Source organism: Schistocerca piceifrons, chromosome 4 (genome assembly GCF_021461385.2).
Source record: "Schistocerca piceifrons isolate TAMUIC-IGC-003096 chromosome 4, iqSchPice1.1, whole genome shotgun sequence".
Taxonomy (NCBI): domain Eukaryota; kingdom Metazoa; phylum Arthropoda; class Insecta; order Orthoptera; family Acrididae; genus Schistocerca; species Schistocerca piceifrons.
In genome coordinates, this window is record NC_060141.1 from 616,140,869 (window position 1) to 616,168,075 (window position 27,207).

The following is a 27,207-nucleotide window of genomic DNA, read 5'->3' on the forward strand; positions in this document are numbered from 1 at the left end:
CGATAGTCTGGATGCCCGGGCAAGCTAAAAACATGAGCAGCATAAGCGGCCAGTAAATTTTGGCGCCTGAACCGCAATGGATGGACACCTGCCTCCGCAAGTATGCTGTCTACTGGGCTGGTCCAGAAAGCACTAGTGGCAAGGCATATTCCGCTGTGTAGGATTGGGTCCAGTACCCGCAGCACAGATGGGGATGCTGAGCCATAAGCCAGGCTCCCATAATCCAGATGAGACTGGATTAATGCCTGGTAGAGCCGTAACAGGGTAGATCGGTCGGCACCCCAGCTGGTGTGGCTCGAGCATCTCAGAGCATTTAGATGCCGCCAACACGCCTGTTTAAGCTGCTGAATATGAGGCAGCCAAGTCAGCCGGGCATCAAAAACTACACCCAAAAACCTGTGGGTCTCCACCACAGCAAGGAGTTCGTCAGCAAGATAAAGCCGCGACTCAGGATGGACTGTTCGGCGCCGGCAGAAATGCATAACGCGGGTCTTGGCAGCCGAAAACTGAAAACCATGTGCTACAGCCCAAGACTGCGCCTTGCGGATTGCGCCCTGTAGCTGACGTTCAGCAGCTGCAATGCCAATAGAGCTATAGTAAAGGCAGAAGTCGTCAGCATACAGGGAAGCGGAGACAGAATTTCCCACCACCGCAGCGAGTCCGTTTATTGCGATTAAAAACAGGCAGACACTGAGGACAGATCCCTGTGGTACCCCGTTCTCCTAGACTCGGGAGGAACTATGGGAGGCCGCGACTTGCACACGGAAGGTACAATACGACAGAAAATTTCAGATAAACATCGGCAGAGGGCCCCGAAGACCCCATCCATGAAGCGTAGAAAGGATGTCGTATCGTACGCCTTGCGCATGTCGAAAAAGACAGCGACCAGGTGCTGACGGCGGGCAAAGGCAGTACGGATGGCCGACTCCAGACTCACCAGACTGTCGGTGGCAGAGCGGCCTTTACGGAACCCACCCTGAGACGGAGCCAGAAGGTCCCTAGACTCCAGTACCCAATTCAAGCGCCAGCTCACCATCCGTTCGAGAAGCTTGCGAAGAACGTTGGTGAGGCTAATGGGGCGGTAGCTGTCCACCTCCAACGGGCTCTTGCCCGGTTTCAAAACGGGGATGACAATGCTTTCCTGCCATTGTGATGGAAACTCACCCTCGACCCAGAGACGGTTGTAAAGGTCGAGAAGGCGTCGCTTGCAGTCCACTGAAAGGTGTTTCAGCATCTGACAGTGGATGCGATCTGGCCCAGGAGCGGTATCAGGGCAAGCAGCAAGGGCACTGTGAAATTCCCACTCACTGAATGGAGCATTGTAAGATTCAGAATGGTGGATGCGAAAAGAAGGGCTCCGACGTTCCATCCACTCTTTAATGGAGCGGAAGGCCAGTGGGTAATTGGAAGAAGCGGAACTCAGAGCAAAATGCTCTGCCAAGCGGTTGGCAATTTTGTCGGAGTCTGTACAAACTGCTCCATTCAGTGAGAGCGCAGGGACGCTGACAGCGGTCCGATAGCCATACAGGTGTCGGATCTTGGCCCAGACCTGTGATGGAGAGACATGAAGGCCAATGGTGGACACATACCGCTCCCAGTACTCCTGCTTGCTTTGGCGGATGAGGCGGCGGGCCCGCGCACACAGACGTTTGAAGGTAATGAGGTGTTCAATGCAGGGATGTCTCTTGTGACACTGGAGCACCCGCCAGCGATCTTTAATCACTTCAGTGATCTCAGGTGACCACCAAGGCACAGTCCGCCGCTGAGGGGAGCCAGAAGAACTGGGAATGGAAGATTCGGCGGCAGTAACGATGCCGGTGATGACCGATTGAACCACCGCATCAATGCCATCATTAGAGAGAGGCTCAATAGCGGCAATGGAGGAAAACAAGTCCCAGTCAGCCTTATTCATTGCCCACCTGCAAGGGCGCCCAGAAGACTGACGCTGTGGCAGTGGCAGAAAGATCGGAAAGTGGTCACTACCTCACAGGTCGTCATGCACTCTCCATTGGACAGATGGTAAGAGGCTAGGGCTGCAGATCGAAAGGTCAATGGCGGAGTACGTGCCATGCGCCACACTGAAGTGTGTGAAGGAACCATCATTTAACAGCGAAAGATCGAGCTGTGCCAATAAATGCTCCATGGTGGCGCCTCGACATGTCGCCACTGACCCACCCCACAGAGGGTTATGGGCGTTGAAGTCGCCCAGTAATAAGAAAGGTGGCGGCAGTTGGGCTATCAGCGCAGCCAGGACATGCTGCGCGACATCACCATCTGGTGGAAGGTAAAGACTGCAGACGGTAACAGCCTGTGGCGTCCACACCCAAACAGCGACAGCCTCTAAAGCTGTTTGTAGATGGATAGACTTGCTGTGAAGAGAGTTAAGGATATATATGCAGACGCCACCAGACACCCTTTCATAAGCTGCCCGGTTCTTATAATAACCCCGATAGCCATGGAGGGCAGGGGTTCGCATTGCTGGAAACCAAGTTTCCTGAAGAGCAATGCAGAAGAAAGGGTGAAGGCTGATAAGTTGTCGGAGCTCAGCTAGATGGTGGAAGAAACCGCTGCAGTTCCACTGGAGGATGGTATTGTCCATGGCTGAGAAAGGCGTGACGGGACTGGGAAGGCAGATTACGCCTCTGGGTCACCTGCTGCCTCCGATGGAGAACCCGTGCAAGTGCTATCCATTGTGTCTGAGGGACCAGCGAGATCGAGGTCCTCAGCAGACGCAAGAATCTCCACCGCATCCTCAGACACAGAGCTTGTAGGTAGCGGTGGAGTAGGTGCCACCGCAGGTGCCTTGGTCTTACGGGTCTTCAATGTCATTTTCTCTCGCTGTTCCTTTGGTTGTCGTCGTTGAGAGGGCTTATTGGAGTCAGTCTCCGGAACCCAAGATGATCGCAAAGCTCGACGACCCGCGGCCTGTGGCTTCTTCAGCCACTGGTTGGTGTCTGCTGTGCCGCTGATAGGAACCTGGGAAGGGAGTGACCCAAGGGATCCCTTCCGAGCGAGAGAAGCCAAAGAAGACTTACGCTTCTCCGGCTTAGAAGTGGGGACTGGTGTCCCCGGTGGTTTAGTGGGTGCTGCTCCCGAGGTAGATGGTGTGGGAGCAACAGTGAGAGAAGGGGCCCCCATCGTCAAGGGGGCAGGTGAGGTCCTCTGACTCTGAGAGCTGACTGTTTGTGTTGCAGCTAAAGGAGCTGGAGCAGGAGTGACAGTTGAGGCATAAGATGCCATCATGCGCACGGGATGTAGCCGTTCAAATTTCCACTTAGCCTCAGTGTAAGTCAGTCGGTCCAGGGTCTTATATTCCATGATTTTGCGTTCTTTCTGTAAGATCCTGCAGTCTAGCGAGCAACGTGAATGAGGCTCTCCACAGTTGATACAGATGGGATGCGGAGCACATGGAGTATCGGGATGAGATGGACGTCCGCAATCTCGACATGTGAGGCTGGAAGTGCAGCGGGAAGACATATGGCCGAACTTCCAGCACTTAAAGCACCACATCGGGGGAGGGATATAGGGCTTGACGTCACAACGGTAGACCATCACCTTGACCTTCTCCGGTAATGTATCACCCTCGAAGGCCAAGATGAAGGCACCGGTAGTAACCTGATTGTCCCTCGGACCCCGATGAACGCGCCGGACAAAATGAACACCTCTACGCTCTAAGTTAGCGGGCAGCTCGTCATCAGACTGCAAAAGTAGGTCCCTATGGAAAATAACACCCTGGACCATATTTAAACTCTTATGTGGTGTGATGGTAACGTTAACATCCCCCAACTTGTCACAAGCAAGTAACCTGTGTGACTGGGCGGAGGATGCCGTTTTTATCAAAACTGACCCAGAGTGCATTTTGGACAAGCCCTCCACCTCCCCAAACTTGTCCTCTAAATGCTCTACAAAGAACTGAGGCTTCACGGATACAAAGGATTCCCCATCAGCTCTGGTACAGACGAGATACCTGGGCGAATACGCGTCACTGTCATTCATTGCCTTTCGTTCCTCCCAAGGTGTGGCCACGGATGGGAACGATTTGGGGTCATAAACGTTACCTTTAAAATGAGCCCTCGAACGCTTAGAGACTGCTGGTGGCTGGCCACCAGCAAGAGATGATGTGCCATGCTTCATTGCGTGTCATCCACCCTGATGCCACCTACTCCGACCAAGGGCCCTCCCCATGGGCGCCACCCAGCCACAGCAAGGGCCACCTGGCAGGATGACCATTGCCGGGAGTCCTGATGCCTCAGGGAGATGGGCATTTACTCCTTGGCATACATGGGGAGTAAACGGCGCAGGCATCAGTAGAGCGATCCCTGTGTTGTCAGGGGCTACAGCCAACAGGGTACATGGCGGCCCCACCACAACGGACTGGCTACCGTGCTGGATCTTAGGTGCAAAAATGTATGAGGTCGTCGTCGCAGCAAAAAGCAACACTGCACAGTGCAGCGTGGAAATCGCACCCATGGATGTACCCTCGCCCAAGAGATGGAAAACGAGCTGGACACCATTGCAACGACGAGAAAGCCGGCTAAAGGTCTCAATGCACGACAGATACAGTGCACCATGTAAGGCGCCCTTCCCCAATTGGCTCGCTCTTCGGAACAATTTAGAAAGATGGAGGTCAAACCCGAGAGGGGACCATCACATAAGGCCAAAACATTTGAGACTCCTTTTAGTCGCCTCTTATGACAGGTAGGAATACCGTGGGCCTATTCTAACCCCCGAACCCGCAGGGGGGGGGGGGGGGGGGGGGATACAAATGAAAACAAGTTCTACATGATATACCGAGGAGTGCTACACATTCATAACTCGTGGTGCCACTACGGTGTATCAAAATGTACAGGCAAAAGCACCACCTATTGATATTTCGTGAACATGAGATGTAGATACAACAAGTGATCAGAAAATGTGTAACATGCCAAAACACAAATAAGCCTACGTTGAATGTATTACATCCTATTATTCTGATGAAACCACTCGAATTGTATCAATGGACGTGGCTGGCCCATGTCCACAAGGACAGGGGGAGTGAAATATATGATAGCATTGTATGATGCCTTTTCTAAGTACCTCAAATTATATGCTGTAGGGTCAGTAACCTCAGGTCTAATCATAAGGAGAACAGTGAAAGAAAAGCCTAGGATAATCTTGACTGACAATGCATCATATTTCACCAGGATGAAACGGAAAGAATTTTTCAATAAATACATCAGATACATACTAGTATCTCATTTTCACCTGGAGGCCAACCCCATCAAAAGAGTATTTTGCAAGTTTAACTGATTCATCCATACATACAATCCACAGTAACACTAGTGGATTAAATTTGTATCACCATTCCAGCTGATTGTAAATAATTTACCACACACATCTACTGGTTTCATATCCACAGAGTTGATGTTTGACAAAGTTACAATAGATGAATGGGCAAAACCAACCCTACTATGGAGGAAAAGGTACGACAAGCTCTACTCACATTAGAAGAAAAGGCAAAAGGTAGAAAAACATCATCAGAGATTAGGATGTGTAACTAAATTTCAAGTGGGCCAGGTAGAGTTGCTGTGATCCCATCCAAAGTTGACAGAATACAAGGAACTCAATCATAAGTGGCAATCATTTATAATACTCAACATTCCATGCTGAGGATGTTACTGACTAGCATATCCAAACAGTGGGAAGGAAAAGGGATTATACCCACTTAAAGACCTGAAGGAGTTTGTTTATTAGTGGAAAACAACATAATCAGTACACACAATCTAAACAGATGGAGGACATGGAATACCATATATCAGTTCAACAGCAGGCATATAAAAAACACCATATACAGTGCGTACATGAAGTCTGGGAACACTTTCCATTATTTATTGCATAAGAACCAAACAATGTACAGATATCATACATATGTCAGTTTTGAAGAGAAATGCTGAAAAAGTTTTTTTCCATGTGTACTACCGTAGCGTAGTTTGGTAATTTGCCGATAGTCAGCGGCAGTCGCAAACATGCAGAGTTAAGGTGCGGAGCAAGCTTTCTGTGTGTTGGAGTTTGACAAAAATAAGTGTGCTACAGCTGTTCAACTGACATTTAGAACCAAGTACGGTAAGGAGCCCCTAACAAGGAAGGCCATTTACCACAGGCACAACAAATTCATTATGATGGGTCGCTTGTGCCAGGCAAAGAGAAGCGGACATCCCAGAGTGAATGTGGAGTGCGTACGAGAAACATTCATAAGGAGTCCAAAGAAATCGGTGTGTCGTGCATCACGTGAACTTGAAATGGCTCCAATGACAGTGTGGAAAGTCCTGTGACAGAAGCTGTCTATGAAACCATTCAAATTGGAGCTGCAGGAGCTCAATGATGACCACGAAGACAAGCGTTTAGAGTTTTGTTCGCAGTTGCAACAATTGAATGAGGCTGGGGATGGCATTGTCAGTCACTTAATTTTTAGCGACGAAGCCGCTTTTCACGCTAATGAAAAGTGAACAGGCATAATTGTCGAATCTGGGGTACAAAGCATCCACACGAATGTATTGAATTTGAGTGTGATTCCCCACAGGTAAATGTTTTTTGTGCTTTGTCACGTCAAAAACTGCACGGGCCATTCTTCTTCACCGAGAGCACTGTCACTGGATATTCCCTACTTGGACATGTTGCAACAATGGCTGATGCCTCAAATGCAATTGGACTCTCCTTTCATCTTTCAGCAGGATGGGGTTCCACCCCATTTTCATCGTGAAGTTCGTGGGTAACTGAACACAGAGCTGCTGCATCGACGGATCAGCCTTGCTACAGAGGGGGACAGCTGTTTCATGAAAAAGCCTGCCCGATCACCAGATCTCACTCTGAGTGACTTTTTTCTGTGGGAGCACATTAAAGATCTGGTGAATGTACCACATCTACCATGTGATGTAGCTGGGTCACTCATGTTTTGCATATCTAACGTTTGTACAAAAGAACCAGAGTTTCTCTTCAAAATGCAATATGTATGACATCTGTACAATGTTTTGTTCTTGTGCAATAAATAATTGAAATTGTTCTCGGACTTTATGTACACCTGTATATGAGATGACATCATAAATGCACTTTACGTACGTATCATGCACTAAACACCTAATCAGAGCAGTAAGATTTAGGTAAGTGTCAGATAATATAAAGATAAGGTTATTTTTAAAGAGCATTCAACGACATAGTTAATAAGTGCCCATTAAATAAACACCGCTAATCAAAGTTATTTGGATTGCCATAGTATGGGACAACAGAGCTGACAAGTGACAGACGCATTCTGGCCTACAGCAAATTGCTATGGTGGAGAGCAGCGGTTCTGACGTATAGGAATAGAAGTGTAGAGACACTCAGACACTGCAAACACTATGGTGCATGTTGAGAAACTTTATGCATTTGCAGAACAATATGGTTTAAGTAACTAACCACACTGGTAATGTAATACCATGCGCATATCACAACCCTATATGGTACTGACATCAGCACAGAAATGGAATTAATAAAATAACATGTATACATGAATACAATAGGATTAATGTAATTTAGAAGGAGTATTTACAAGGAATAGGGAACTGACAAAAGTATAAAGCTAAAATAAAATAAACACTATTATACAAAACAATAAATGAACTAAAGAACATCTACAGGAGAATGAAAGGGACGTAAATTCAACAAATACTAAACCTAACTACGAATTACACCAATATTTACAATACGTACTGTGAGTTAAAGTTGGGTTTCTTTATTGTATAAGCTAACTACAGCATTTTAACACACTACAAACTATATGGAAAAGAACTGAAAAGTGGGTACCGTATACTAAACGAATACCTACTGGCTCATTTATGCTGTTTGTTGGATAACAAAATGTTACAGGCGAATTCATTTACTTAATACAGGAGGCATAAGGAGAACAAACTGCATATAAGTTGAGGGGAACTAGAATAACAATATTTGTGCTCATTCTAAAAACAAAACATTTGTGCTTATTAAGGTTTAGAAGCTAAGAATACTTCAAGAATTTAACTCTGTCAAGTGTGAAAATAAATTAAAAAAAGAAATACTCCTATGTACTGAGCCAGTAGGAGTAAGTGATTAAAGGATGAATGTGATGCGAAGCTGAACCCACTGGCAGTTACATACTTACTAGTTTAGTTTAATTAGTGATAAGAATATTTTCTAGGGAATGACGCAAAGCCACAACCTGACTAAGTTGATGAGTATTAGGGTGACAGGTACTTTGAAGATGGGGCCCATTGTGTGTGAATGTGAAATGGATGAGTTTTTTGGAGATTTCAGTACCTGAATGAATTTATGAAATAAAGAAAAGCTCTAATATCATAACGAATGAGTTAAAATGTAATTTACTATGCGGTACATAACACATTGAGTGAATATCAAGTAGCATTTTAAACAGTGAATTTTCCAAGCGAAAATGCTGTCTGTTCAAATAAATTCTGGAACACATTTGTAATTTTGAGCCAATGCATTGGAGTGAAATGCAGTTGGCATCCCTGCACACATTTGTGTATAATGTGTAACTGTTGGAAGTTTCATTGTTGTATGTCTGTTAGTTATTGTTCAGTGCTGTTGTCTTGAGTAGAAAGTTGTGTCACGCAGTTTATGAATTGAGATATGGCAGAGTTAGAGGAGCAACGTGTCTGCATTAAATTTTGCATGAATCTCAAGAAAACCTGTACAGAGACTCACCAAATGATGTATGAAGCCTACGGTGATGAGCATTTAAGCCATACTCCATGTTACAAATGGTTCACAGGCTTTAAAAATGGCCAGATGGAAGTTACAGATGATTCTCGTTCAGGATGCCCTTCGACATCTACCAACAACACTCATGTCAGGAATGTCAACGAAACTGTGCGTGCAAATCGAAGACTTACTCTCCGGAAGGATGTGACATTTCAGTTGGATCATGTCTTGAAATACTGACACAGCACCTTAGAATGTCTTGCCACCGAGTTCATCACATGGCACATGCCTCAAGATCAGAAAGACCTATGCCTTGCAGTCTGTCAAGAGCTATTGGATTGCACAAATGGGAACGAGATATTCCTTAAAAGAATCACAACTGGTGATGAGGCATGGGTGGGTCTACGGTTATGACATTGGAGACCGTGGTTCAATCTTCACAATGGGTTGGGAAAGGTTCTCCAAGACCAAAAAAAAGACTGTCTTATCAGGTCAAATGTCTTGCTGATGGAGTCTCTGATTTCGAAGGATTACTTCATGGTGAATTCGTGTCACAGAGACAAACTGTTAATCAATGGTACTATGGAGACGTGTTGTGATGCCTGCAAAAAGTAAGCAGCCTTAAATGTGACAAGACAATTCATGGCTCTTGCACCCGCACATTTATCCCTCTTGGTCTGTGACTATTGCACAAAAAACGAAATCGCTGTGCTGCCTCATCCTCCGTACTCTCCAGACCTGGCACCTGCGGTCATTTTGTTTTTGTTTCCAAAGTTGGGTATTCCACTGAACAAATGAAGATTTACAACGATAGATGAGATAAAAGAAAGTTCACAGATGGTACTTCATGCAATCCGCAAAAGGGCATACCAAGCCTGCTTCTGAAAGTGGAAATGGCATTGGGAGAAGTGTATCAATTATGGAGGAGAGTGTTTTGAAGGAGACCATGCACAATAAGTAAAAGGTAAACAGTGAAAAATTTTGTGGACAAAGTTACGAAAATTGTTTAACAGACCTCATACATGTAGATAGCGTGATAAAAGTACTTGAAGGCATTAGATAACACTAAATGTTTGCTTGATTTTGATATGATAAAATTTCAGATGAAGTTTGGGCAGACACTCCCACATCTTTCCTTCGTTCAAACGAAACAGTTCCCTGTAGATAACAGATCTTTCTCTTGTATTGTTGCTAAAGGTGTTGCTGAGTGTAGTTGTGTGGTATGCTGAAAGATGCAAGGATGCTCGAGTATTTCAGTTTCCTTTTTCTGACACCCTGTAATTGAGGGAGGATTTGTAAATAAATGAAGAAAGCTGAAGTTAACTTCTAATGTAAACCTACAATTCTCGTGTATAACCTTGTAATTCTATGTAATATTTTCTCTATATTATATAAAGACAAATAGATGATGGTGATGCAAAACATACCTGAACTGTGTGAAGTGCAAATAGTGATACAGGTGGCTTACTACCATGAATACAGCACATGCCTATGGCAAGAATAAAACAAGGATAAACCTTTTATGGCAGTGCAACAGAGCAGGACATGGCTACAGGAGAGGAGTGATGAAAGAAATAAAGGGAACAAAACAAATTTACCTTGTCCTCAACAGACATTCCTCATGATGTCGATTGCTTCTTCAGACTCTGCAGCAACGTAAAGTATGTCATAATCTACTAACAAGCAGATGGGAACTTACATGGTTCCCTGATGCAACATAGGAAAAAAATGAAGCGAGTCATCAAGGTGTTGACTGTACAAAGCAGCTTCTTCGGACTATGCAGCGAAATGGGGTTACTCATAGTCTACAAACTAGTAGACGGGAACTTATATAGCTCCTGCGTTGTAGCTCTGGCAGGAATGAGAGGCACATGAGGTCACTATGATACATGGACATACTGACTTGCTCCAATGTTGTGTGATGGTTATGCACTAACAATGCAGAGTGGAGACTGAACTTAATAATCAATATGCCCACTGTAGTGGCAATATGTAAGAAAACCGAATTAAGGAGGGCCCAGAAAAAAGGAACAAATTAAATACTGTAAATAACGTTATCACAAATAAGAATTTTGTAAAATCAATATAAAAAGGGTAAAAGTTAAAAAGGTAAGAAAGAAAAAACTGACATGTAGGACAACTAAAAAAATTAAAAGTCAAAATCAAATCTGGCCAAACAATAATGGGTGTTGACCCCCTCCAGACCAAGGACCCAATATGGAAATTATGTCTGCTCTGAGCAGCAGATACACAAATCCTAAACAACCACAAAAGTGGATGACTACTGTATACTGTCGTAAAGTAAAGTCTGGACAACACCTGTATACAATAGACAATAGATCAGACACAGTGTACCTAAACTGGGATACCTGAAAGACAAATTTTAAATTTTTTGTCTCTTTCTTTCTCGTGATTTATAGGAAGATAAACCTAACAAGATTATACTACATGTGGTATAGGATCCATGTTAACTCAGTAATTTCAATTCTGTTCAAGTTCATTTGTTTACAGTTTTCTTTTATTAATCACTTATCTTGTTTTGGATGCCTCCATGGTAGGATGTTTATGGAGACGTTCCATCTTATGTGTGATGAAAGAAAGAGTAAAGTCGTATCAAAAAGTATTCAATACAGTGTTTACTACAAGTTTTGAGCTGGGTTTTATGCAGCAGGAAGAAAAACCTATGTCTATTGAGATTCATTCTGCAAAAATTTTTTATCCCGAGGACGATGTCTTTTTGACGTGACACGGTCAGAAGAAATTTCTCTCTCTAGTAAGATTGAGGCTGCACAAGAAGATTCTGGAGCTGCTGCTGTTAACAAGAAAAGAGGTAAAGCGATTGATTCCATGGACATTACTTTACAAGACATTAATGAGAATTGGTATGTTACAGGTGAAGGTAACAACAGTAGCCGTTCGGACTGCCGCCCTCCCCACATCCCACATACCTTCAAAGACTTACCATTATTTACACAAAAATTAAAAAAATAACTAACTCACATTGCCCCTACCTCAGTTTCTATAATAGTGCCTTCTAGTTCATGCCCCTTATATGAACCCCCTATGTATTCCTTCCACCTTGCAGTTTGCTTAGCACTGGCTTGTCATCTGAGCTCTCGATATTCATACAGTTAATTCTCTTTTCTCCACAGGTCTATTTAATCTTTGTATAGGCATTATCTATCTTTCCCCCAGATAAACATGCTTTTATAGCCTTGCATTTGTACTCTAGCTATTCCTGCTTAGTCATTTTGCACTTTCTGCCAATCTTATCTTTTCGAAATATATATTCCCTGTGACTTGCTTCATTTTTACATTTTCTCCTTTCAAAAATTAAATTCAGTACCTGTTGTGTCATCCCAAGATTTTACTAGGTCTTATCTTTTTACCTATTAGATCATTGTTGCCTTCACTATTTTATCTCACAAAGCTACCTGAGCCTTGTGCGACTTGCGTTGATGCCGTTCATAGTTTGGCATCTTGTAATAGCGATAGTGTCATCTCTTTTTCTTAGTGTGTTCACTGATGCCACTACGTTTGCTCGTCTTGTCTGTCCATGAGTGGCAGCAGCAGCGCTTATCGATAGTGCGTACTGTGGTACCATCTTTGGAGCGGCCTCTAGTATTTCCGCGTTATCGCGTGTCCAGGGAGTGGAGTTGGAACGGGGCAGCAGTGAGGGCCGGACAGCCAGTACTCGCCCGACCGCTGGCGACACACATGCACTTTCCGACGGAAGGATGTGGTCGCTAGAGTGCACAACCACATCAAGGACAGGATTCAGCATGTTTTAGTTGAATGGACCATGATATTAGAGTAGTGTAGCTTTTACCTGTGTGTGTGTGTGTGTGTGTGTGTGTGTGTGTGTGTGTGTGTGTGTGTGTGCGCCCGCTGAAGTGCCCTCATGGCAATAAGTTGTCAGTCGACGATTTATACTGGGATCTTTTCCGTGCCTGACTTGAGTGGGGACAACCGACAACCGTTGGTCGATTGTTTGGTCGGTCGGCGCAGCAGACGACATGCATTTGGTTTCTCAACAGCTTTTAGCTTCTGTGTGTTTGTGCCAACCTCTGAGGTTTGCAACAAAAATTCTCATACATATATGAATACTGTGTACAAACATAAATGTTGCTCCTTAAGTGAAAACATTCAAAAGCGGAAATGTCGGGAGGGGGGGGGGGGGGGGGGTGAAAACTTGATTCTGAACCCTGATCAATATTTGATTTGTTTATGAGAGACTGTAATGATTGATGAAGTGGGTTGCAAATGAGAAATTCAGTCACTGTTCAAGTATTAGAAAACCAAGTAAAAATGTCACCTGCTTTAGAACATGAGGGTGACATTCAAATGAAACAAGAAGCAAAATTAATCTAGAATGAAATTCTAACAAAGGAAATAAATCATATTAAACTGACTATAAATGTTGTCGCAAGATGAATAACAGTGGCAAGACCTGTCATGGCAATAGTACCTGCAGAAGTCAGCAGATCATGGGATGATCAAAAGTTGGAGAACTGGACTAAATTGTGACTGTGATTTGTTTATTAGTTACTGTTGTTAAGTACGACTTGCACCCCGGAAGGTACTGCAGTTCATGTTTTACAGTTGCTGAAGCACAGCACTATGGACAGGTTGGGACACAGAACAGTAATGATAGCTTAGCTGAGAACTAGAACAGTGTAGGGAGGGGAGAAGTAAGTGGACAACAAATTACAACATGTTGCCAACAATATGAATCTATAATGCGCACTTTGGCTTTACAAACATTCGCCACCTTGAAATTGGACAGATACTCAACAACAGTATTGACTTCTGCAGGAAAATAAAAGTCTAGACATGGGGTTTTGTGCTGCAATACTATCGACACTCACCATGAGGTATGACAAGAACAAAAGGGGTTTGTTGACAACTGCGCGTGCACGCACACGCACACCCACACTTGCACCCACTCACGCACACACATTCAGAAGAAACAGCCAAATATTTGTGGCCATGAAGATACAAACTTCACAGCTATGCAATTATGATGGCGGTGATTAAAAATAGTGGTACCACAGACAACACTGTTAGTAAGTGAACACCCCCCCCCCTCCCCCCCCCCCCCCCCACACACACACACACACAGCCCCAAAAAACTAATTTAAACAATTTCTTTTCATTTATTTTATTTCTCCTTGTATTATCAAAATGTCAACAATCAATAAATAGCACAAATTTGGAATAAATGGAACATTAATTTTTTAGACAGATTCTTTATGTCAATAAAACAAATTTTAATTTTGGTTTGCCAAAACACGCCCAAGAAGACTACTGAAGAAAAAAAAGGGGGGGTGGGATCGCCTTATAATCTGGGTCGTCTTAATACTCTTGTGAATATGGTAAGACTCGGCACGGAGCCATTAGGGATGCTGTTCTCTTGCACAAGCGGGGTTTTAAATGATGTATCAACTGTAACCAAAACAACTGGTAGGATAAAAACTGGAAATAAAAATCATTATGGAGCCTCAGAAGCCCCAATTATGGATGGCAAGTAAAATGTGATGATGCCAAGTGGTGTCTTAGCCCTTACACAGGTCAAAAAAGACTGCAATTAGGTGCTGGCATTAAGAAAAAGTCTTTCAGACAGCTGTTTACAACCCAACCAGATGATTAGTGGAGGGCTGTCCCTCCCAGAAACCACACTGGTAGAGGGACAAAAGGTTGCAGAATTCTAGAACCAAGGACATTTTCTGGACTACTATCCCTTCAAGAAATTTGCAGACCACTTTAGTCAAGCTAACTGGTCAGCAGCTGTAGATGGATGTTGGATTTTTGCCCGGTTTAAGGAATGGGACAATACTGGCTCGTCATTGCAAAGGGAAAACACCTAGTCAAATACAGATGAAAACTCTGAGGAGACTTGACTCCTTGAGGAACATTTACATGTTGGATCACCTGATTATGAACTGAATCAGGGACAGGGGCCAGGGACAGGGGCTGGGACTGTATCACGTGGCAAGGTTATAGAGCCTGTAGAAGGCCCAGTCCATGAAAGGTTCATTATGTGTCAGTAAGCTTAGGGAAGGAGGTTAGGGATACGGAAATGTCTTCAACGTGTCGTTTACGAAACTGAAAGGTAGCTGTGTGAGAACAGGATGCTGACACAGTCACAAAGCAGTTCACAAAGAGCCAATGTGTCAGTAAAAAAAATATCACCATGAAAGAAAAGAACCAGAATTATTGATCTTTGGACTACAGAACTTGGCCAACATCTGCAATGAAGAGGAATATATTCTCAAGGAGGATAAGTAGCACTCCCAGTATTCCTTCTTACTGTGTTTAATTGGACAGTAAGCCACAGTGTGAAACCACTTAAAACTGAGGAGTGTGTTCAGTGAAGAAGATGTCACTTGAGATGCCTCTTTTAAGATCCCAAATAGCTGTTGCAGTATCTTTGGTCCCCCATAGCACCAACCAGCAATGGAAGGGTCCTGTAGAAAAGGGCAGTTGCAGCAGTGAGGGTGATCGTGTTGGAGACATTTCCCACATCCTCATCAATGCAATGTGATAGGGGGTGAAGGTCACAGTAGCAGAATATTGTAAAATGATCTTTCACAAAATCTAAAGAAATTCTGGTCATACATAAAGGCACCAAAGTTAGTGTTCACTAACTCGCGAATGAGACAGGAATTGAAATAGAGGTTAGCAAAGCAAAAGTTGAAATGCTTAACTCTGTTTTCAAATGTTCGTTTAAAAGGAAAAATGAGGAGAATTGCCTCAATTTAATCCTCATACCACTCAAAAGATAAGTGAAATAATTGTTAGTGCAGTGATGTTGACAAACAGTTGAAATTGAACAAAGCTCCTGGACCCAATGGAAACACTATCAGATTCTGTACTGAATCTGCAGCTGAGTTAGCCCCTCTTAACTATAAGCTGCTGTAGATATCTCAAATGAAAAAAACATGTTCAGTACTTGGAAAAACACATATGTCATACTCGTTAACAAGAATGGTAGTAGACGAGATCCACAAAACTATCTTGCAATTCCTTAACATTTATTTGTCACAGAATCTTAGAATATATCCCAAGCTCAAGTAAAAGAGGTATCTCAAACAGAATAAACTCCTTCATGCCAACAAACATGAGTTTTGAAAGCATCGATCATGTGCAACTCAACTCGCACCTTTCTTATATGGCACACTGAAAGCCATGGATCAAGGCAGTCAGGTAGAAGCAATATTCCTCAATTTCCGACAAGAGTTTGACTCAACACCACATCTAAGCTTACTGTCGAAAGTACACTCATATGAGTTATTAGGGGAAATTTGTGACTGGATCGAGGATTTTTTGGGCAAGGAAGAAGTAGTATGCTATTTTGGATGGAGAACCGTTGTTCACTTCAGGTATTCACCAGGGAAGTATGTTTGGACCCTTGTTGTTCATATTGTATATTAATGAAATCACAGACAATATACATAGTAACCTCAGGTTTTTAGCACACAATGCAGTTATTTACAGTGAATTACTGCCTGAAAGAAGCTGCATAAATATTCAGTCAGCACTTGATAAGACTTCAAAGTGGTGCAAACATTGGCAACTTATTTTAAATATTCAGAAATGTAAAACAGTGCACTTCACACTATGACTATAATATCAGTGAAATACAGCTGGAATTGGCCAACTCTTACAAATGCCTGCGTGTAACACGTTGTAGGGATATGAAATGGAATAATCACATATACTCAGTCGTGGGTAATACAGATGGTAGATTTCGGTTTATTGGTAGAGAACTTGGAAAATACAATCAGTATATAAAGGATACTGCTTATATATCACTCATGTGCTCATCTAGAATACTGTTCAAGTGTGTGGGGCCAGTACCAAATAAAACTAACAGGGGATATTGAACATATACAGAGAAGGGCAGCATCAACATTCACAGGTTTGTTTGACCCATTTTAGTGGGTCATACAGATGCTGAAGACATGGCAAACATAATGCTTTTACCTGTGTGCTTCTACCAACAATAGGGGGACTGACCATTATGAGTCCTGCCTTTCCAGTCTACCAGGTGACTGTGCTCGGTAAATCAGATGACAACATTGACTGGTTGTCATTTGTTGATTGAAGAACATGCTGATACCAGAAGTATTGTGGAACATAGCTTGTGCTGATGAGCTTCTTTTGAGCTTCAGCAATTTTTAGCACATTGCTCATGGTTGGAACAGATGACCTTAAAGCCTTCACACGAACTTCATTATCAAGAGCTATACATACCTATAACATCATGGATTAACAATTTTGCATACTAAGAGCCACACTGTTTACAAGAAAAATCACATTTGTGTGTTAAGCCTAACGGCAATCCGACATTTGCTTACACTGTTTAATACACTGATTAAATTTGAGTCTAACTGCAATTATGGAATTTGGTGACTTAACAGTCAGTCATTAAACCACAAACATCTGAAAACCTCAAACTGCTAGGGTTCAAGAGTGAGTGTAGATTTTCCACCACATTGTACAATTTATTACTAGAAGACAATAGGTGTGCACTCTGACATTCGGTGTCAGTTATTTGACTTGCCTAGTCAACAACAAAACAATGTAAATAGACCTCCCAACTCTCACTTGCCTGTTGAAGCAAGCAGATGGTTGAGAGAAAGGAGTTGATGCTGCAGCTGCAGACAGTTGTTGGTTTTGCAACAGTTGTAATTCCTGCTATTGCTATTGAAATTCCCACAACTTCTCTTGCTGATGCTTCACTTATTGCTGCCACAATTGTGGAAACTCAGAATCCACGTGAATAGCTGCTCTATGAGAAAGGAGAAAGTCCTTGTTGCCCCTTTGATATTCTACTCAGTGTAGGAGAACTAAGTTTACAATCACCTGCACTGGTGGTGACACAGAGACCAGTGGAACAAAAATGCGGATTCTGTGATCGATGACAGCAGAATTCACAAAGTAAGCAGTTAGCCAGAAGCAAGTGCATAGTGATAATCATTGTAAACAAGTGCAAGGAGCCCAGGATGCAATCCAAATAAAAAAATGTGAACACAGGGGAAGTCAACAGTCCTATTATCAATGGTGCCTATTGAAGACTTCAAGGAGCACCACCAGACAAGTGTGGGGTTGCATTATTTACTGAAACTGTTCCATACTGATGCTCAGGCTGGGCAGGGAATCTGAGTTGCTAAATGTTACTAAAATATTGTTCTTAGCATGGCTATTTAACTATCAAGATATGTGCTGCAAAGCTAAGAGTGATAAGACCTCTTCTAAGTTAACCAGTCTAGCATATGAATGTGAACATTGTCTAGCTGTAACTGTTCTGCTTAAGTAATCTGAAGCAACTCAACCAGTTCCTGTGCTCTCTAGCATAACAGATGTTATGATAAATTTACATACTTGGGCACTTTTGTTACTGAGTTGCTGCTGCTTTGTGGCCATATCTCCACAACTTTGCACTTTTTGCCTTCACTTACTTGGTAAATTTTGTTCAATTTAACATCTTATGACTTGCTCAGACATTGATATCAAACTTAGGTGCACCCATTCATGCTTTAGTGAATGGTAGAAACACAGCTGATATGTATGATAAAATGTCAAAAGCTCCATCAGCTGCAATTTTATCTCCAGTTTATTAGCTACCAGTTTCAGCATTACAATATGCCATCGTCAGGCCCTCTATACCATATAACGGCTGACTTTCCTCGATGACAACCATATGCATGTTGTATGTGAAAATAATCACCCTTCTCAACAGTTCTTGCTCAAAAGGAATTTGCACACATCATCTCAAACACAACTGAAGTTGTGTCTGAGGTGTTGTCATGTGCAAATGCTGTCACACAAGAGCTGGTGCTAAGTCCAGTTATTTTCATATATGACATACATATGTTATCTGGTACACAGAGCCTGATGATGAAGTACTGTAACACTGAAATCGTCTGACAATAAATTCGAGATGAAATTACAGCTACTGGTGTTCTTGACATTTCTGACATTTATATCAAAGTTTTTTTCCCCCAGTGCACACTGCATTTTAAACAGGTTTGACAGTAATTCTATTGCTTAATTACAACTCAATTTTTTACCTCTGCAGCTAAACCAGCATCCTTTTCAGCAACAGTTCTTGTAGGAGATTTCCACTTCTCATAAAAGCTTGGGTTATAACTGCCACTGCCACAAAATTCCATCAGTCTCCTATCTCTAGGGCTCAGCATACTAAAATCAATGGAATTCTTTACAGTACTGTCTTCAATATTGAGGCTCAGATTTTCACCTGCAGCAACTTCTAAATCGTGAAGTCCACTGATATATTTTCTTTTTTGATTGCTTTTGTATGGAATTCCATAGTCATCCTAGAATTTTGGCATATTGTAATCATATATGATAAAGCAGAAATTACACTGATACAAATGCTAATGCTAGACAAGCACAATAAGTAATTTATGAATACTGTGTAATTGCATGTTTCAACACAATTCTCTGATTATATTTAATATCTGCAAAATAGAAAACTAAAATTTAGTAGGTACTTCTACTACCAATAAATCCTTTAACAAATGAAAAACCAATGGTAATTTTTACAGGGTACCATCATGATATTTATAATTTATAAAGCTTTAGTGTATAAGATTGTGCCCAAATAAAAACTAGTGTAGCAACGTTTTACATGCAGTTATATAAATCTGACCTATGCTATCATACAACATGGAGAGAGAGAGAGAGAGAGAGAGAGAGAGAGAGAGAGAGAGAGAGAGCACTAGAGCTAGCTTCTGTTACAAAGAATGTCATGTTGTACTCTACTATTTTTATTCAGTGGTCTGTTACTTAAAATCAAAACAATATTAGAAATAATTCTTGTACATTCATATTCCTTTGAACTACATTTTACCTTCAATAGATCGTCACGAATATCCACTGCTGGTGGTTCAGTCACCTGTACACACTGATCAACATATGTACGACGAAGTTTATTCTGATCATTGGCAGCATCACATTCAACTTGGACAGATTTATCAGCAACAGAGGAAGAGAATTTTGGGGCTGCAGGCGCAATATAATTTTGCATACTGGATGGTTGGGAGCATTCTTTTCTAGCTGGGCGGACCTAAAGAAACAAAAAATTAGTAAAAGACGAGAAAAACTCAGTCAAACAGCTCTGCAAAGGATTCAAAATTTTAACTGTTACTGTGCACCACTCTGTACACATTAATATATGCAGTAGACTTACTTGAGTGATGCTAGTGGACAAAAATTTTGTGTGGGTACATTTTTAAATCTTTATTGAAATGACTAATCATTTTTATTCAATTAATTGATTTAAATGGAATTTTCATCTCCATTCTTTTGCCATGTCATTTTAATCATACAATCAACCTCTTCATTTGCTCTCATTCCTCTTCCTATCATTCATCTTTCACTTGAAATCTTTGCTCGTTTTAATTAATTTTATGCATTAATTTCAATTTAATTTCTTTTAACATCCTATTTTTTCATCCATGTTATTGCAATCATTACATCTACTCCTTATTTTGCTTGGGTTTTGTTTTACTTATCGTTTAAATCTTCATCTGTGTTATTTTGTTCATAGTGCAATAGGAATTTAGACTATCTTTCAAATGTTTGTTTGACAATTACTAAGCAAAAAACAGGAACATCTCAATGTGAAAAATACTTTTTCACACCATTACACATTCAATATATATAGATTATTTCGTCTCTTCTTTTTAACTGATGGATTGAAATTTTCAAATAATTGAATATTATAATACATAAATTTAACTAAATTCACATTCACAAAAATTGTGAGTGGAAAAAGAATTAAATGAAGAAAAAATGAAACACAAAAAAGTTCATATGGTGATTAAATTATGTGACAAATGAACAGAAATAAAAAAAAAATACATTTAAACCAATTAATTGAATAAAAATAATGATCAAAGTCATTTCGATAAAGATTTAAAAATAGAAAATTTAATACACTTGACAAGATTCAAACCCAAGCCTCTGTGTGTAAAACCCTTACCCTATCCAATGAATTGAATTTTTTTTTTCATCAATTATTCGCAAACAAGGCCCCACCCCAGGATGAATGGCCACAGGATGTGATACCTGGGATCTTAACCTACATCACCATACATTTAGTTTGAAAAAGCCAATCCCACCAGTGGCAAGCTCAATGGAATCTAGGTAAGAGACTGGTCCATGGTATGAGGATCACCAGTGATAGGGCCATGAAACAGTCAACTGGAGTGGGGGGATGGGACGATCGTGAAAGTAGTCATGGTACTACTATTAAACTGAAATGTAGTTATGACTACGTGAATTTGATGCCATCATCTTTCAAGAATTCCAGAATTTTTTACAACTTAACATGGACCTGGCTTCCAGCCTCGCTATCACTGTATTTTCATATACAATCCCATCGCGTCCTGTCCTGTGAAGGGACAGCAGGGAACCATTATTCACAATTTTGTTCTCTATGGGCTGTGTTTTCTCTATCAGCATGTCGTTTTTGTGCCAATTTGCATTTCACTTTGAACAGAACACTCAGTGATACAGATGTTGAAATATTTATTACTAATTTCTGTTAAAAATCTATGGCTTTTCCCAATTTTATAACAATTTTCCTTTCTAATCTTTGTTACTATGCAATCCCGAAGACAACGTTACACTACAAATGACTTTAAACCAGCAGTAGAAAATTATCAAAATTCTGTTGGCACCAACTTATTACTTTACATACTGTCCCACGTATGCTCACAATTTTCAGTTGTCTTTCTTCAAATCACTTTTCAAGCCTGCTCTTATGACTTTTGACACTTGAAATCTGAATAATGAACACACTTGATAATACATTCCACAAATAACATTAACTATTAAAATGAAGCTTTTCTTCAGTTTTAATCACTGCACAATAATTTTACTTCAGTTATAAATAATATTTTACACTGTAAAGTTTTTCAGCGTGTATACGCGGCCAAGAAAAAAATATATTTTTTTTTTTAAAAAAGGAAGATCTCTGATGTGCAGCAACAGGTAGGCTGCATATTTTCATATTAAAGGTATAAATTTGAATTCCACCAATCACCGTATGTTACTTTTCGAAGCATTGAAATCAAGATTGCGATGCAGTTTTGTGAGCCAGTCATGGCTCATGTCATGTGATCTCGCTAGCCAATGACAGCAGATATACAGAGCATAAGACGTGAAGACGTGTGATGTAGTCAGCCAGTAGAAATAGGTAATATTGGTCTCTAAGATTAATAAGCTGCAAGAGAAGCTAAGGTTTCACATATAATAGGTTTTTTTTTTGCATGTGTTACACTTTAAGATAAAATATAAAATCACACGAATGTGCCAGTAAAGTTTTTAATAATGACATAAATGTCTGATCTTCTGGGCTTGAAATTTTCCCTAAATAGTCGTCCTCAAAGAGTTGATTTTTAAATGAGAGGTAAACGCTCTGGGATTTAAGAAATTTATCATACATTTTCGCACATAGTTCATCGTACGTAAAAGGAAATTTACTTTGAAAGTAACGCTTTTCAAACAACCGTTCGTAATATTTTCCCGCGACCTGTTAGGAAGAGGTTCCTTTCAGCAGTTGCCAAAGAGCACCAGATAACAGGCATCACCATGCTTGTGCAGCTACGATGATGCAGGAAGCCCGTATGTTCGTACATGTAAAACATATAAGATCTTACGTTATGTCATAAAAGAAACAAGACATCAGAGGATACTCCAAGAGCATCGGAATTTCGTGAACCATACTAAAAGGCATAATTCAGCTTAAAGTGTACATTTCATACATCCAGATTCAGATATAAATGTTCTTGGAGTACCGGTACTGTGTCACCTCATTTTTGATTCTTTATAATGGCATAATGCCGTATGTGCTAGTAGATGAAAACCTGCTCTTTTGAAATTCAGTAAACAGTTGAAACTAGCCAATAGTGTGGAAGTAAACACTTCATTTCCAATAAATTGACTGCTTCAGCAGGAAAGATTACTCAAAGCCAAATAACTTTAGCAAACTGACAAAAATAACTTCATTATTCTGCAGGGGGATTAATGCTCGACTGAAATTGGCACCTGGGGCAGATACCCCAGTGTGACCCCAGTGAATCTGGCAGGTTGCATGCGCCAGTAATATTTTTTCTGGTAGCATCATGCTACTTCCTGCCACACTTTTGTAGCCAGAAGCGGGACAAGGTACTACACATGCGCGACTACTGCGCATGTGTATGAGTCCGCTCGCAACTGCTCAAACTAATCTAAAGTAAACAGTTGTGACGTCACACTCATTGGAGGCAATTTGTTGTAACAAAGCACTGCATACTCCTCCTAAAGCAGTTGACACGTTTTGCTGTTGGCAGATACTTGTATGAGCACTGTGTTTTGTTGTTGTATATGGCGCATTTCCTTTGCAACTTAAGTTTTTATTTTCGTTCTTTCTTTCGTTCATGTTTTATTGCTGCAGTATTATTATGAGGTAGCGGGATACAGTAATACGCTTTGTTAAAGTATTATTTCTTACCAATTAAAATCACAAAAACTTAACTGAAAACTAAACACAAAAATTCCTCGAGTTTTTCCGAGTTTTCTCCTGGATGAAAAAATTCCCAGGTTTTTCCCGGGTCTCCCGGTTGTCCCGGATCATATACAACCTGTTTTTCAAACTTACTGTTAATGAAAAAGCCATCCACATACAGTGGAACCTCATTTAACAGTCACATTCGGGACCAGGGCTTGGTTGGAACACTAAAAAGGTCAGTTAATCAGGGCAGAATGAAACAAGTCATTTACAGAGTACAAATCTATGTAATAAATCAAAATTAAATAAAAACGTTATAGCTCTAATAAACATGAAAGAACCCAGAAAATTTTAGCATTGAAAATTGACTTGAAATGTGTAACATTTATTTTTGTTTCAATTTCTTAAACCTCTTTACTTTGTGGCTGCATCATGCCACTTCCTTGGCCATAACACATTCTTTGCTGAAGAGGGGCTGATATTTTCATCTTCTTCCTTTTATTCATCATCTGACTCCTCTTGCTCAACACTATATTGTTAGAAGACAAGATCGATGACATGATCATCTTCCAAGTTCTTGATTTGCAACAGCAACAGCAACAGCAGCAACTTCAACTTCTGCTAGCTGTCACTCTACATCAGCAGGTTAGATATACTTGTAAATCTGATGAGTTTGCAAATCAGTGACTGATTATACAGTGTCTGACTCATTAGTTTCTGTAAGTTCTTGCTCTTTGTTTAAGTCACGACAAACCACCTTCCATCATTTTTGTAGACTGGTTTTCTGAAGTTGTTCTCAAAGCTTGCGCATCTGTGTAAATCCCATCTTCTATGTTGAGGTTTTCATTGCTTCAGAAATATCACAACCCTATTCCCTGAACAGCTTGAAAAGCTTGTTGTTTAATGAAAGAGCCTGAAAGTGGGGTTGCCTTCCTTCTTTACTGACAAAACCAAACCTTCATGGCGTCATCCAAGAGCTCCAGTTTGGGTTTTTTCAATGTTGTTCTGGTTTCTACACCATTGTCTAAAATTAACAAAAAAGTTTCAAGATGCTTTTCCAGTCTTGAACAGTTGTCACTCCAACACCCATCACAACCTTTGTCAAGTCTGTTCGACTGAGCACACAATAAGTTGCCTTTTCTGACTAGTAGCTATTTTTAGGCTATCAGGATCCCTTACACTTCTTAATCACAACTTCATAAACTTTATAAAACTACAGTGCAATTTTAAAATTAAAAGAAATACAGTAATAATCATAAAAAGCAGAGAAATAAAACAACAGATTAAAGGGTGTAATAAAGCAAACAGCAGCAGTACAATAGACTGCCAAATAAGCATGTGTAAGGTGCATCACCTGCTGTTACAGAAGTACAATTGACCAATAATGTTCATGCTGTTCGATGTGATGTGCAGGCAGATGGTTGGAAACTTGGTCAGATTCATCTGAGGAGTTGGTTAATGAACTGTCTGTTTCACCTGCAGTTATTACTGCTGTGCCCCCTCCGGCCAAGCTGCTTCTGCATTCTCCTCATCTAGTGCAAGTTTGCTGAAGGCTTGCATGCTGGTGAAGGGAAAGCCTTCACACTGCTGTGTGATGTAAACTCATCCTTCTGAACACTTAAATTTATTCACAATTCCTATGTTAATCATGATCTATTCTACATGAGGTCTATTCAAAAAATTCCGGAACATTCGTAATTGTACACCAGTGGCGTGTTGGAGCAAAATGCAGTTGGCATCCCTGCACACATCTTTGTTAAATGTGTAACTGCTGGAAGTTTCATTGTTGCGTGTTTGTTAGTTATTGTTCAGTGCTCTCTTGAGTTATGTTAAACAGTTTGCGAATTTTGATATGACAGAGTTAGAGGAGCAACACATCTGCATTAAATTTTGCATGGAATTCAAGAAAGCCTTTACAGAGACTCACCAAATGATGCCGGACGCCAACGGTGAAGAATGCTTAAGCCATACTCTGTGTTAGGAATAGTTCATACAGTTTAAAAATGGCTGGACACCAAGTTAAAGATGATCCTCATTTAAGGATGCCCTTCGACATCTACCAACGACGCTCATGCCAGGAACATTGATGAAACTGTGCGTGCCAACTGAAGACTGACTGTCCGAGAGATTGCTGAAGGATGTAACAATTCAGTCGGATTGTGTCACAAAATCTTGAAAAGGCATACTGAATGCATCATGTTGCTGCCAAAGTTCATCCCACGGCTCACACGTCAAGATCGGAAAGATCTCTGCCTCCCAATCTCTGAAGAGCTTTTGGATCGCGAAAATGAGAATGAGATGTTCCTTAAGAGAATCATAACTGCTGATGAGATGTGGGTCTATGGTTATGATATTGAGACAAAGGTTCAATCTTCACAATGGGTCAGGAAAAGTTTTCCAAGACAAAAAGGAAAACAGGCTCGTCAGGTCACGTCAAATGTCAAATGCATGCTGCTGGATTTCTTTGACTTTGAAGGATTGGTTCATCATGAATTCGTACCACAGAGGCAAACTGTTAATTGATGGTACCATTGGGATGTGTGTTGGCGCCTGCGAGAAAATGTGAGAGGGAAGCAGCCTGAAATGTGGTGTGAGAATTCATGGCTCTTGCATCACAATAATACACCCGCACACTCATCCATGTCAGTGAGTAACTATTGCACAAAACATGAAATTACTGTGTCGCCTCATCTTCCGCACTCCACAGACCAGTTCCCTGTGGACTCTTTATTTCCACAGTTGAAAACCCTGTTGAAAGGATGAAGCTTTGCAACAATAGAAAATATAGAATGGCAATTCATGTGATCCAGCAAGATATATACCAAGACTGCTTCCCTACATGGAAATGGTGTTGGGAGCAGTGTATAAATTTTTCAAGGAGAGTATTTCGAAGGAGACCATGCACAATAAATAAATAAGTGTTGAAAAATTTTGTGGACAAAGTGCAACTAAAATGTGGTCTGTGCACAAGTCCAAGAAGATCCTTACAAGCTAAAGTGGTCAAGAATATAAAGTATGAAGACCTACATTGTGGCGACTGTTGAAGGAAACTGAATCTTTGAGAAGTTCATACAGGCTATGTTATTAGGCCTGGAAGCACAACACCACATTTGCGGTGCCCAAGTGCAGAACATGGATCAAATTCATAGCCGGGAAAAAATAAATAAACAAATAAATAAATATTGTTGTTGTTGTTATTGTGGTCTTCAGTCCTGAGACTGGTTTGATGCAGCTCTCCATGCTACTCTATCCTGTGCAAGCTTCTTCATCTCCCAGTACCTACTGCGGCCTACATCCTTCTGAATCTGCTTCGTGTATTCATCTCTTGGTCTCCCTATACGATTTTTACCCTCCATGCTGCCCTCCAATACTACATTGGTTATCACGACTGTTTCCCCAGTGTAACTCCATATCTCCTTACTCCAATTTTCCTACATGCATGACAATTTTCAATCTGCTCTTTATGCTTATGAACCCATAAACTGATTCTACTAAGCAATCATTCTTCTTCAAAGAACAGTTAACAATATACTCTTTATAAACTTTGTGAGCTCTATCTACGTACAGGCTCCACAAGCCTAAGTGGACATCCTGCTTAAATGTAAAATTTTTGAATTCCTTCAATATATCACAAATTCTACTGATTTGCCTGAGAAACGAACTGACCTCTTGTCAGCACTGCTACCCATGTTAGCAATACTACCATTCTGGTGGCTGGCTATTACAGAGCTGTAAGCATAGTCAGTATGACAATGCCCCCTTACCCCCATCTTGAATTGTTTTCTTCCTTATACTACGAATGGTGTTCAATCACTGATTATTCAGTTGAGTAAGCAAGTGCAAGGCCACACAAGCACACCATCCACGGCATACTCGCTCACAACAACACACTACAGGTAACCATTAATATCCTTACCCACTGCGAGATGTCTTATGTGGAACATACGATTTTATTGTTTTTAACCTAGCCC

At 41.1% G+C, this 27,207-nt stretch overlaps 1 protein-coding gene across 4 annotated transcripts in view; it reads right to left on the bottom strand.

Moving 5' to 3' along the window:
* LOC124795299 overlaps nucleotides 1-27,207 on the bottom strand; it is a 143,106-nt gene that overhangs the window by 66,028 nt on the left and 49,871 nt on the right. For all 4 annotated transcript variants that reach the window (XM_047259259.1, XM_047259257.1, XM_047259256.1 and 1 more), the window contains 2 exons: nucleotides 19,592-19,807; nucleotides 18,789-19,055 (listed from right to left, as the gene is read on the bottom strand). In XM_047259259.1, the coding sequence (XP_047115215.1) occupies nucleotides 18,789-19,055; nucleotides 19,592-19,807 (483 nt within the window). The remainder of the gene's footprint in view (nucleotides 1-18,788; nucleotides 19,056-19,591; nucleotides 19,808-27,207) is intronic.